This window comes from Vicugna pacos, chromosome 17, assembly GCF_048564905.1.
Source record: "Vicugna pacos chromosome 17, VicPac4, whole genome shotgun sequence".
NCBI classification, from domain to species: Eukaryota; Metazoa; Chordata; class Mammalia; order Artiodactyla; family Camelidae; genus Vicugna; species Vicugna pacos.
In genome coordinates, this window is record NC_133003.1 from 31,946,793 (window position 1) to 31,960,975 (window position 14,183).

The 14,183-nt window shown below is 45.6% G+C and overlaps 1 protein-coding gene and 1 long non-coding RNA gene across 4 annotated transcripts in view; one reads left to right on the top strand and one right to left on the bottom strand.

Moving 5' to 3' along the window:
• Nucleotides 1-14,183, bottom strand: part of CADPS (calcium dependent secretion activator) — a 414,447-nt gene that overhangs the window by 231,049 nt on the left and 169,215 nt on the right. For all 3 annotated transcript variants that reach the window (XM_072941600.1, XM_072941599.1, XM_072941598.1), the window contains exon 4: nucleotides 8,118-8,198. In XM_072941600.1, coding sequence (XP_072797701.1) covers nucleotides 8,118-8,198 — 81 coding nt within the window. The remainder of the gene's footprint in view (nucleotides 1-8,117; nucleotides 8,199-14,183) is intronic.
• On the top strand, nucleotides 433-14,178 carry LOC140686783 (uncharacterized). The gene is made up of 2 exons (XR_012060696.1): nucleotides 433-1,387; nucleotides 13,698-14,178. It is a non-coding gene; the product is annotated as an uncharacterized lncRNA (long non-coding RNA).

The window sequence follows — 14,183 nt, forward strand, 5'->3', positions numbered from 1 at the left end:
ATATAATAGGCCACTATGAATCCAAGAAGGTCTACCTGATTGAACAGGATCACCAAGTATTTCCCCATCTCCTTTTGAACATGGCCCTTCTTAAGAGTGAAGGGAAGAATGGGATAAGTTAATTCGTGTTCAAGGCTGCCAAGCAGCAAAGCTTACAAGCTAATAGCCTGAAGGCTGTAACACTGACCTGTCTCTTTCCTTCTTGTCCTGGGGCCCAGACCTCATGACTATATGAGATTTGGGGGGAACAGGGTAAGTGGTATCCATGATTTTTACTGGAAGCTGCTGCCCCTGCAGTTTTCTCTCCATGGAGATGGAGAGAAAAACCATGTCTGTGATGTGGGTTCTTTCCTGCCAATCAGCCTCTAGACACCTTACTCTCAAGTACAGTCCTTTCATCACACCCATCTCTGGGGCTCACTCAAGGCCTTTTGACTCCACAGTCCTGAAGTTTTGGAATAAGACTCAGCGGTTACAGATAACATCCTTCTAGCCCAGAGCTGGTGTCCCTCAAACGTTACGCAGCACAATACTGGAAAAATCCAAAGAACAATCGCTCCTCCTAGAACTTGGATGGTTCCACGACATCATAAAAAGAGGCCCATAAAACTGAAGTCTGCAAGGGAAAGCAAGGCCATGGTTCCTGCTCTGGGTACTTAAGCCTTGAGAAGAAACAGCATTCTGTCAATCCAGGCTGAGGCTCTCAAGGGGAGTCTTCCACAACAGACCCGTTACAAACACATTTCAAAGCCGAAGTTGTGCCAAAACAAGGAAAATGGAGTCATCCATCCTCAACTGCTGCACTCCCAAGCATAAAAGTAAATCAGCCTTGACAACAGGATTGTTTATTCATATTGCTTTATGAAAGACCAAGCATATGGATGGATGAAGCCTTCCAAAGACACTCTCCGCCAGCCATTTATTTCGGTCTTGGGCTGATAACATTGCACCACAAGGATAGTCTCCCAAGGACAATTCCTGCCAGAGTTACTGATGCTCGGCCACACTGAGGGATTTTTGGAACATCTTGAAAAATAGCATTTGAAAGTGCAAAGAGCTCTGTCAGTCACTTGCTTTTCTTTTCTGCATATAAATTCATACGCATTTTTACCCATAGAGACTGAAGTGGGTACATATAAAAGCTGACAAGGGTACCCGCCTTGTCACTGGGTACCACCCACTCAGATAAGGGATCCTTAGACCACAAAATCTCAAATAAGATGTGGTGGATGATCTGAAGGAAGGATGTGGCAGAAGGACTCTGTCTAGACGTGGAGCTGGCCAACAGCATCACACCTATTCCATACAACCTCTCAGACACTTCCTGGGGTCCTAGCCCGGGTCAGATGGTATGGTTATCCCTGGGGATGAAAGAGTCAGCTGACAGGTAAGTGTTCAAGCTGGGGCCAGAAAGCAACCAATCAGGTGTCACCATGTGACACCCGAAGGAACAGAGGTTACGTGCAGAGTACAAAGGGACACCAAGGAACATGATCCAGTCCACGCTGCTAAAAAATAGACTCGTCTCTGAATCCTGGGCCAGCTACTTAAGAATCGTGTGACTTTGGACACGTTTCTTCACCGATCCAAACTGTAGTTTTTATATTTGAAATGTGAATCATAAACTTCATAGAGTTATTGTGAAGAGTAAGAGATAATAACCAACGTTAATGCTTTCTGACCACTGACCATTTATGTATATACACACACATACGTATATGTATACACATCACTCATACTCATGTACATATATACACACGTATATACATATGCATATACATACACACATGTGTGTGCACATACACACATATACTCATGCCCATATGCATATATACATACACACATACATATATGCATATGCACTTATATCAGGCACCACGCTACTGCCACCACTCTAACAACAACAAAACCAACAATAATGATGGTGACTAGAGTAAAGATCATGATGCCGGTTGGCATTTTCAGCTGTCCCTGGCACTAAGCTAAACACTATACATGCTTTATCTCATTTAATCCTTCCAACAAACCAATGAGGCTAGCGCTCTCATTTATTCCCATTTTCTGGATGAAAATGAGGCATAGAAGTTAAACCAATGACTAGGAGAACTGAGTTGAAAACCCGGAGCCCATGTTGGTTGGCTACCATTTGCTAGGGCTGAACTATCTGGCCCCACATGGCAATCGGGCTGAGGTAAACCCTCTCAGCACGGAGCACCCTCCGTGCACGGCGCACGTGCTCAGCAGAGCGCTGGCGACAGCCGAGTCCTCCATGGCAGGGGCCAGTCCACCATCACCGCCAATGTGGACAGTGCGATGGTGGGTATGGGGTACAGTGTAGGAGTGATGGGGGAAGGGTGGGCAGGTTAAATGAGAGAAAGAAGGTCTTGGTGGTCATCTGTGCAAACCAGCATCACAGATGTTAGAAGGCATTCTGGGCACAGGTCTTACAGTTCCCCGGACTAGCCCTTTTACTCAAACCTGTCCTCAAGGGGCTCAGTCTTACTTCCTGAGCTTCTGTGAATTAGATGGACTTCGTTTCCCTTGAATGAACCTCCCTGGCATTTACATTTCTCTCTGAACTCAGATCTCCCCGGGTTCTCAGCCACCTGAAAAAGGCCAGAGTCAGGCAGATGCTCCCTACACACATCCTTTCTGGCAAAAAAAAAAAAAAAATTGAACTAAACTTCTACTCTGTTCCCAGACACTGCGTTCCTTCATGACGCAGGCTAGAAGTCGGCACAACAAAATTAATTTGTAAGCCAAGGGTGGTATCATTCCCTGGTAGGAAAGGATTCCACTTTAATCTGATTTTTGGCAACCTATGGGACAGAACTTTTCCATCAGGGAACTATTTGGATGTTATTCCTCACCTAGGCACATCATCAGTGTTTGCAAGGGAACCATGGGATGAGACGGTAATTTTCCTCTGCAGAGAGCAGGGGTTTAAATGACAGCTCCACATTTCAATGATGGCTCGAAAAATCAATGGTGTCTCACTCCCAGACCTCTGCCACTAATGCTACGAAAGCGGTATTTGTCTTACATAATTAGCTCAGGAATTTTGGAATTTTCCCCTAAAATTTGGCCAAAAGAATTAGCAAATATCACAGTGGCACTAATGCCACAATCTGCCTGTTTAAGCTCCAGTGTCAACTTCTAGTCACACAATTTAAATAACTGAAACTTGATTCCTGGTTGAAATTTGGGGACATTTTAATATCAACCTGGGAGGATTTGGGACAATGTTTGAGCAGGGATTAAGAAGTCTTTTTCCACCAGATTTTTTAAAAATGCATTCAGAGCTCTTCATGGAACTGTTAAGGCAGCGTGTGGGATGTTCACAGGGAGGGCTCACGCAGCCGTCTCTGGTGACTCGCTGGATGCTGGTGTGACTGAGTTGGTAGATTACAGTATAGGGTTGCGGGTAGTGGAAAGCCACCTTACACCTGCCTCCCCTTCTCTCCCAGGAAGAAAACACAAACACACTCCTTTCATAAGTGTGTGATGATAAGAACGCTGCTGGCAGGCAGGACCACCAGGGGCCCTACCGTCTCTTTCCCAGATTCCAGGGAAATTAGAGGAGAGGGGATTCAGAATTCCAAGAGCCTGTTCTGCCTGCGGCTGTGGCTTCATTTGGCGTTGCAGAAAAACTGAAGCGAACACCCAGCAAATTTAGGTGGAAGAGAGAAAGCAGTTTCCTGGAGGGGCGACCACCAGGGAGGGAGGAGCCGGGGGCAGACTTCCTGCCTGTCATCGGACTGCTCAAAAGAAAGAACGCCAACTTGGAATCAGCACTCAGCTTTCTACTTACTAGCTGAGTGAACTTTGGTACATCACTTAAACTCTTTGATGCGCCTAAGTTGGGGACAATTATCTTAACTCCCAGGACTGTCTGTCACAGGTCTAAATGAGAGTTTCTGTGAAATTGCACAGCCAGGAACCAACAACATTTAATAAAGGACTGATTAGCAGAGAGAGAGGTCAGGATGAGGTAAGGGGAAGGCCTTGGTGAAGGGTACGTTAGATTCTTGGATTGGGGTGACTGGGAAAATGAGGGAAAGGGGGTGACTGGGAAAATATATTTGGGAAGGCATTTTGCAATGGTAGTGTGCATACTGGTTAAGAAAGAAGATTCTGGTCGACAAGTGACCTTGGCCAAGTCCTCTAATGTCTCTGCTTCAGCCTCCTCTATGAAATGGGGGGTAATGATGGCATTTTTCTCCTTAAGTTATTGGGGGATCAGATGGATTATCAAGTGTAAAACGGTTAGAAGAGAGTCAGGCACATGGTAAACACCACATAAGCATTAGTTATGTTTGTACGCATCTTCAGGTGTCTCCCAATTCATAATGACCACCCCACGCATGGCCCTACCTTGTAGGGACCACCCTCCTCCTCAGTGTAAAATATCTCCAGCATCCAAGTGTTCACTGAGATCCTCGACCCCTTTCCACAGTGACCTGGTCGATTGCTCCAGGGGTTGGCTTTTGAACCAAGTGGAGCCAATCAGGGGCCTGTCTCTTGAAGTTGTGAACTTGAAGAGAGTAGCGAGAAAAGGGGAAAGAAGAGGCAGGGAGAAAGAGTTGAGAGAGAGAGGTTGGTTGGCTGAATGATTTCCTATTTGGCCGTCCTGGAAATACAAACTGTGGAACCACCATGTTTCCTACCTGAGAAGCAAAGAAAGATGGTGTGCAGAGGAAGAAGGAATAATGAATGGGACACACAGAGTCAAGAGATGTGGAAAGTCCTGATCACCTGGTGGCTCTTGGGTCCACGTCCTTCCCAGGGGTTGGCTGTGTGCTCTGCGAGACACTCCTTGATCCCTAGAATTGAACCCCTCTTTTACATAAGCTTCCTTGAGTTGGTGCTTCTAATTTGCAATCAAAATGCTCTACTCATCTTTTAGTTCAGAGGACAGAGTGAATTATGTATGACGGCTGACATCTATCTCCAGGAATTTCTGGTTATGATATTTATAGGTACTGACGTTCAACCATATGGGTTGAAATGCACACCCTCAGTAAAATTCACTGTGATGCCGGAAATAGAAAAATCCGGGCATGTGGAAAGAAGATAAGCCAGGGTGCTTTGTTTCAATACCTCTTCATTGAACTAGCCCCTATCTGAGAGCTTAATATTTTATTTAATTCTTAGTAGATGTGATATTTCTCACTTTTCCTCAGCATCAGCCAGGCTGGTTTAGGCAAAAGGAGAATTTACTTTTCCTGGAATCCAACTCAACTGAGGGAAAAGCAGTTATACAGTGGAGGGTCCAGAATAAGTAGAGTCCCTTTGTCTCTCGGTATGTTGGCTTCACTCTTCTGTCTTCTTTTCCCTCCATGGAAGAATTGAACATGGCTGTAGACAACCTTCTGCCACATGAAGACACAGCTCTGTGGGCCCACAGTCCACAGGTCCCAGTGAAGGGTTTCATTGGTTTAGCTGCATCCATCTCTGGACCAATCACATGTGACCAGGGTGGGCTTGGGAATTGGGATTGGGAATTGTGAGCAAGGAGCTTACTTACGTCCAGGACCAACTAACTATGACAAGGGGGCCACTGGCATGAATGAATATTGCAAAAGAAGACAGTCAATTTCCAGGAGAACAGGAGGCAGTAGTACACAGACTCTCACAGAAATCCTCAGTACCCTGAGTGTTTAAATATACCCTCCATATGCTATGAAATTATTCTTCATTGTCTGTAAATAATGACCAAGATTCACTTTAATTGCCTATATCATTGTCCAAGAAAGTCTAGTGCTACTTTGTCAACGACACCCTCTTTGGTATCAGAATACCTAGTGGCGTGTGTGGGCCAGGGGACAGAGTTCTTTGATCCACTGCTCAGAAATGAGCATCTTGGCTCCACTAGTAACAGCTGTTCACCTATGTCTTTTAAAAATTAAAATTAGCCCGTACAAGGTTCTTAAATTATCATGTGAAGCCTCAAAGTAAACAAAATAACTAAAATAAAGGTGCCATGGGCTAGTGCTTGAAGTGTGTGTGTGTGTGTGTGTATGTGTGTGTGTGTGTGAGATATTTCCTTTAAGTGGCATGCATGAACACTTACTTGTTGTGGATGTCATAGTTGCTCAAGGGCAGGGCATGGACCAAATGACCTCTACTTTCTAGATAATCAGCTGAGCAGACACTGAGTTTACAAAAGTAAATTCTAAAGCTTTATTGATGTTTACTCCCATATCAAGCAGAATTTTCATACCCAAGAGCCTTTTACACTACCTTTAGCCAAATAACTGCATACTATTTTTAGCCACCAGACTGGACTCTACTACAGACTTTGAAGGTGTCCAAAAACAAGATGCAAACCATTTCAATAAAACTGCTTAAGCAGGAACAGGGATTTTTCCTGCCTCTTGGAATCTCTCTTTTGTTTCTCCTCCAGTAGAATTCCTTTCCACATGCACAAACCCTGAGACACTTCTTTCCATAAAGAGGAACGTTGAATGCCAAGCTCTGCTCGGGTCGCATCCTCCCTCGCAAGTCCCACAGCCCCCTACCCTCACTCACGTGGCCAAAGGAACCAGTAGGATCCTGTTATTTAAAGTGTTGCTATTTTGTTCTTCCTGGATATTTTTGCATGAATTATCATTTTCAAAATATTACATTAAAATATCATTGACTTCGATGACTGCACTTTCCCCCTTTAGTTTTTAAATTTTGCAGCTGAGGTCGTCACCCTGTCCCAATCACGTTTAGACAGACTTAAGGGTCCGGTGGAGCCTCTTCACTAGCACCTATCATGTTCAGCCTGGATTCTTCCCATCCCTAAAACTAGAAAGGTAATACCCCCGCAGGTCTGTTCGGAGGACTGCATGAGATGGTAGATGTAAACCATTTAACATGCTTGACACAGACTCAGTTCTCAGTAAGTGCTCCTAGCATTACTAGTGTTAATAATAATACAAACAGCAGCGCAGTAAGAATAGGAGATAACAACTTAGGCTCACAGTCGTGAACAGGAAGACATAATCCCAGCCCTAGAGAAATCCTGTCTATGGGAGACAGACACGTAAATGAGTAGTCACCACTTGATGAAATGTCATAATAAAGGTTTACCTGCAGCATAAAGAAAGCACAAAAGTGGGGAGGACTGGCTCAGCTCTCAGAAAAAGGGTTTTAAGTTGAGGACTGAAGGCTGAGTGGGAGAGCTTGCTGAGTGGAGGAGAGAAGAAAGGTGATTCCAGCAGGAAACACTAGTGGGTAGAAACGCACCGAGGCTGGAAAGAGCCTGGGACGTTCAAAGGGAGACATTCCGTGTAGCTGGAATGGGGGAGTTCTGGTGGGAAAGTTGCGGGAGGTGTGACTAATAAGGGAGGATACGGTTTGTGGACTTGAAAGCCTTGAAGATCATGCTGAAGAAGTTAGGTTTTGTTCTGGGGACAATGGAGGATTCTATTGAAGGACCGTGAGGTTCTCTCTTGAGCGGTTCGTACACGAGGTTTTAGAACAGCAATCGGACAAAGGACGGACAGGAGAAGGGGAAGAAGTGGAGCCAGGGATACCCATCAGGAGGCTCTTGTTAAGATCCAGGTGTGAAAGATGAATGCCTCAATCGAAGCACTAGCAGTGATGCTGAAAAGCAGTGAAGAGATCGGACCCACACTTAAGAGGCGGAATCAGTGAGCCGGGTGGCAGTTTGAGTGTGGAGCCACGCGGGGAGGAAACAGAAACTGACAAAGACGAGGAGCCTTCATCCACAGTAACCAGATGAAAGCCACGTGAAGAGGAGTAAAGGGAGGTATGTGAACTTGGTGGGAGGAAGAAGATAAGGAGTAAGATGTTGAACACACCCAACGTGAAAAGCAGGGGCCTGTCCAAGTGGAAAGGCTCAACAGACAGATGGAACTCTTAAGTCTGGGACTCAGAAGAGAGGTGAGGCTGGAGTTTGAGTCTGGACTGATGAGAGGAAATACGTGTGCTGTGTCTGGGACAGCTGCCGTGAGGGCTGGGGACCCAATCAGGGTGACTGTCCTCATCTCCTTCCTCTCTGAGCCTCAGTTTTATCCTTCCATGCCCCTTAGTAATCAGTGTGCTTCCTGTACTCCAGGGCTTTGGCCTGGTCCCCCTGGCCAGTGTCCTCAGAGTTTCCTTACCCTGGCTATTTGGTCTGCCATTTGGAGACGTCCATCCAGCTCGCGTCTGATCTGGGCCGCCTGCTCATCCGGATTGTCCAGCTGCACAAAAACACAAACATGGAGATGTTCAGTTTGGGTGACAAAAGCCACAAAATTCACAACTTCCCATTTTACACGCCCGCTAGTGCCCCCATGGACATAGTTCACTAAACGTTAAGGATCATGTGACAGACAAGTCCAGTTGCTGGGAAATCCCAAACTAAATCCTTTTCAGGATGTGGTAGGCAGGTCGTTGCTAAGAAAGACATTTGAACGAGCTTGGATAAGAGTCACTTCTGAACCTCCAGGTAGCACTGCGCCTAATGAGGGCCTGATGCAGCTTTTGCGTTTTGGGGTCGAATGAAGAAAGTGTTTACAGGGCAGACACGCAAGGAGGGAGACGGTAATACAACTGTTAGTAATGAATTGAGCAAACATAGTCAATTATCCATAGAGTCCTCATGACACACATCCTGCTGCTCTCGCACCCCTGGACCATGGAAGATTAGTCAGTTACTGCATCCTTCCTCTCTGAGCCCTGAGACCTACTCAACCAGTCCTCCAGATGGCTGCTACCTCTCGGTTGGTGTTGATGTCTAGGTTGAAATCCACCTTTGCCTTCTCTGATTGGTAGGCAGTGCCCGAACTTCTCTGGTTTCAGTTTTCCCATTTATAGCATCAAGGGGTTGGTTACGTAATCTCATCATTCCTTTCACATCTCCCTATAAATCCATGAACGATATTGGCAAATACTTCTATAAAAGGCTGTACAATGAATACTCCAGCCTTTGAGGGCCATGAGATCGCCGTTGCAATGCCTCAGCTCTTCCAATGAAGTGAAAACAGACACGGACAACATGTCAATGAATGAGCAACGCTGTGTTCCAGTACAATTTTATGTACAACAGGTGGTGGCCCATTCCTGTTCATCCCTGTTCTATGAATTGAAGTTCTCTCTTTATTTTCAAACAAGGGCAGCATTATCCTTCAAACTGTAATGGATTCTGCTTTGTTCAGTGATTTACAATGTATTTACCACAGAAAAGTTTAATGAGTAGGGAACAGTGACATTCAAATAAAGTGCTCTGTTCTTCTTTTCAGAACATACTGATTCACAACAAAAAAGTATGATACAGATGAACTTGTTTACAAAACAGAAATAGACTCACAGACATAGAAAACAGATTTATGGATACCAAAGGGGGAAAGGGAGGCGATAAATTAGGAATTTGGGATTAACAAATATACACTATGATATGTAAAATAGATAAACAACAAGGTCCTACTGTATCGCACAGGGAACTACATTCAATATCTTGTAATAACCTATAATGAAAAAGAAAATGAAAAGAATATATATGTGTGCATATAACTGAGTTACTATGCTGTACACCAGAAATTAACACAGCATTATAAATCAACTATACTTCAATTAAATTTTTTTAAAAAGCAGATTACAAAATAAGTGAATTTTCTAAGTCCCTATTTTTGAAGTCATTTTTATTCAGAAATTTGAAAATGAAAACCCAGCTCCATGCGAAAAAAGAATCTCATCTACCCTATGAAATGATTTAGAAAGGAAGTTACTTCTAATACAATGTAAATAAGAACACTGGACAATTTATGGTCATAGTTTTGAAGCATCATGAGTAGGTTGATTTGTTTTATAAAACAAATGAAAATCTCTCTGGCTTTATGCAGGGCATCTTTATCACTCTGATCAATTCAGGAGTTGCTTTATCTTTTCTTTTCCACAGTTTCGATGAGCAGGACTGTTTTCTAGCTCATGAAGAACAGATTGAGACTTTGGGCCATATATTTGAAGGTAGAATTTCCCCAAGGGTGTTCTGCTGAGCAATTTTATTAGATACCCCAGAAGAAAAGGTTCAGAAGAGCTCCGAAAGAGTGGTCAGAAACATTTGGACAATGCTGTGTCGAATTGCACAAAGTCTCTGAGAAGTTCTGTGGTAAGGAAATCTGTTAGACTTTGACCAATTCAACCATTATTTAATTTAAAATTAATTTTTTTTTGCATAATGCCCAGAGAACATGAGTTGGAATTTCTGTTCTAAATAAATAAGGAGAACCCCTGGAAAGGAGTCACAACACTGACCAGTGGTCCATCCATCACCACTTGCCAATTGGCATACGCAGGAAACATGGTATTCTCATGCTGTTTTTAAGCTCCAATGAACTGTATTTTATTCTGTTCCCTTGGAAGCTCAAGACTTCTTCAGCTCTGGGTGCGAACCCACAGGGAACACTCAGAAATGTTCCAAATACGGATGCAAAGAAGACATCTGACTACTTCACTAGGAAGCAGCAAAACGATTTGGTTAGGGGCTAGAGCTGGGATTCTGTCAGAAGATGTGGTGCCCGCAGGGGTTAAAACTGAAAAATAAAAAAAACACAGCTCAGCAGAACCACCCCCGTTATGAAGTTCCTCAGAGGTGTCTGAGTTCTCCCACTGGCTTCATTGAATACAACTAGAAATGGCAAAGACCGAAAATGAACAAGCTGAGTCTACACTAAGCTTCATTCATTCATTCATTCATCGGTTCACTTCCTTATTCATTCATCCGATGTTTATGGCGTGTCCTGCAATGCAAGACACTGCAACACAGAAAGGAACAAGACAGACTCGGTCCCTGCCTCACGAAGCTTAAATCTAATAAGAACAGGAATGGTTATTTGAATAATTTGGGCACAAAAGGGAGGGGGTTAGCATTTACTGATGCCTATTTCAAGACTGTGTACTGTGGGACCTATTTTAAAACCTCTTCAAAGGTGTCCCAAGAAGTACATGTGAACATGTATTCTCCCAGGAAAAGGATTCTGGGGTCCAGAAACACTGCTCCCTCCTGAAAATTCATAATACCTATGAGCATAATTAAGAATTAAACAAATTCCAGAGTAAATAAGCCTATTTAACTGCATTTAACTGTTGTCTTGTACACAACTGTTTCACCGAAAATAAGAATTCCACAGAATGGGAAATTCCACGGGAAACAACTTTATGAGGTCGTTACCAGTATTATCCCCATGTTACAGATGAGGAAACTGAGTCTCTGTCAGGTTCAGGAATATGGGAAGGTGGCCCGCACCATTTGAAATGGAGTCTGCCCTGCCTCAAACAGGAACTCTTTTGTCCTGCTTTATGTTGACTTTCTTCTTTAATGCGTTGTTTTGTTTTTCTCACTGGCCCCGACAATTAACTCAGCACCCCTACTTTGTTCAATTTAATACAGAGAGCCACCACCGCAGGTGCCGAGAAATGTCTACACCCCTCCCAGTCTCCTGTCATAACTGATTTCTTCTGGGGAGGCTATAGCAGCCAGAGCCCTCCCTAAGAAATGACAGCAATGGCATGTTCTTATCCTGGCTCTGCCGCTTAGTAGCTGTGTGACCTTGGGCGAGTTACTCAACCTCTCTGTGCTCAGGTCTCCTGATCTGAATAATCAGGATAATAAGTCTACCAAAGGCGATCATGAGGATCCACTGAGACCACGGATATAAAGCGCCCTGCCCAGTGCCTGACATGCAGCAAACCCTTAGGAAACGGTGTTTGTATTATTAGATCAGCCCATACTGGCTGTATTTCTGACATACGCCACAACGGGGCATCAAAGATTCAGATGAGAAGGTGCTAGATGGGCTAGTGTCCCTCCCCGGTGTGGATGTGGGGTCTTGGTCTGATAGTCTGTGTCCCAGAAGGGGAGGTGATCAGGGGCTTCCATCTCTCAACGAGTTTCCTTGGCTTCTCAGTGTATCCCACCTCCTCCAGGGTCAAGTCCTTGGCTCTATTAGACTTTAATTAGCAGGAGAGACCAGAAGGCCTGAGAGCTAATGATCTGAAGGGAGGATGGTAATGGAAATGAAACCAAAACTCCGTAACATAGCCTGGTGTCAGAGAGAAGGCGCACCTCCATCAGAAAGCTCGACAGCCTGGCTGTATGAACCCCCCGCCCCCCATAATAAAGAGAAATCAAGTAATTGCCTCTCAAGTGCTGGAAAGAAAAAGCCAGAGAGTGAGCTTCCATGGAAACGAGGTTCTGTTTACGGCGCTGGTCTTTTTCCACTGGAGGAAGATCAGCTGGTGAACCAGACCAAGGGCAAACCTTTCCCGTCGACAGCTCATTAGGGTTAGAATACGTACATGTGCATGAAGGCTTCTTAACCAATTAGCCAAATAATCTTCCTACCAGCGGAGGTCAGACAGAGGCAGCATGGTCGTTGTGATTTGCCAGCCAAGCCAAGGAAAGTATTGCCCTGGGCTTTTCTTTTAAAGTGATGGAGAACCAAGCTCAGTACCATCTTAGCGCAGACAGCTATCACCCAAGCCCATCCCGAGGTGTGGGATCTTCTCCACTCAAGACTGTGACTTCCGTCGATGGAGATACAAGAATTCAGACCAGCATCACTGCCGGGCTGGTTTGCACTGGTGGAAACACTGCGCGGTCGAGGACCCCGCAGAAGGGAGTCTGCACCCTGCGATCCCACTGCCTGCCTGCAGGACCTTGTCGAGTCTCTTAACCTCTCTGGGTCTCAGTGTCTTCGACTGCAGAGTGGGGGACCATTTTCTACCCTGCATGGCTACTGAGAGGCCTGAATGAGACCTTGTGCTTCAAGGGAAGGCAGGCTGACTTGGGTCCAAATCTTGGCTCTGCAGTTTCCTTACTCAAAGGGATCGAACAAGTGGCTGAACCTCTCTAAGCCTCAGTGTCTTGTCTGCAGAACTGGGGCTAAGAGAAGACACCTACCCCAGTGTGCTGACAGGAGTGAGTGAAATGATTATGTGTGCCCAGCACCATAGTAGGTTATGGCTTAGCAACTAGCTTCTAGAATTATCCCTTTTTAGGGTGAACACTCATTAGATGTTAACTCCCCTCCCTGCCCTTTTCAGTTTATGAAAGAAACCAGATGCGGGGACGGGGAGCCCTGGAGTAGATGTGAGGTGCCTGGGTTCTGGTCTTGATTTGTCCTTAGCCTGGGGGGACCTCGGGCTGCAGTCATGACCTCTCTGTGCATAACCCCTGCATCTGATAGATGACAAACAATTATGTTCCAGTCTCTGAAAAGCCTAGATGAGCATTTCTCAAAATTATATTCTGGGAGCATCAGTCCTGCAGATCCTGTTTGAGCACCGCAACACATGCTTAGCATCCCTGGTACCTCACGAGGTGTCACCTACATAGTGGGCTCTGACAACTGCCTGGACAACTAAAGGACTGAGTCAATTAGCTGTGACCCACAGAAGGAAAGTAGCCGCCCACAGTCACACAATCATCCATGAGAGATCCGGGACCAAGTTCCCAACCTGCTAACTTCTAGTTGACCATGTCTTGCTGCTTGGCGGCTGTGTCCTGGGAAGTGCCACTTTCCGCACTTAGGTAAAGACTAAACTTAGCTGGCTTCTAACCAGTCACATTCCTGATAAAGCATCTTTAATTCTGGGCTACGGGGGACCGAGGCAGATGTGCCTGTCAGCAGCTGCAGTGCTAAATCCACCTGCTGACCTGGATTTAGCTCACTCTGTTCTTGTTTCCTCTCCACTTCCAGGCCCCTTGGTGCCCAGGGATTTGTGTCTGAGGAAGAGGAGGCTGCCAAGAGCCACTGCGGAGGAGAGCCGAGGCGCCTCCCATAAAGCATTCCCATCAGCTGGCATGGCCCTCCTTTCCTCCGCAGCCCCATGTTTTTCATCCTCCTTCAGAGACAAACTGCTCCGGCGAATGCTGCCTTCCTGCTGCACTGCAGTCTGGAAAGTTACAGCCGGGACGGTGTCGGTTCCCAGCCAGGGGGTGTGGTACCCGGGCTCCCGCCTCCAGAACGCACTGAGGTTTGGACTGTGGCTACGTGACCACTGCGTTCAGTGCCTGGCTGCTGCTTCCAGACTCCTCTCCTCCCATCTATCTCCTCCAGCCTGCCTCCCTCCCCTCTGCCCACCTCTCGTGTAGAACAAGGTCAGACCTCTCTTGTCCAGGATCAGTTGTTGACTTTCCACTCTGAAGCCGAGCAACAGTGAACAAGTCATTAGATCTCTCCAGG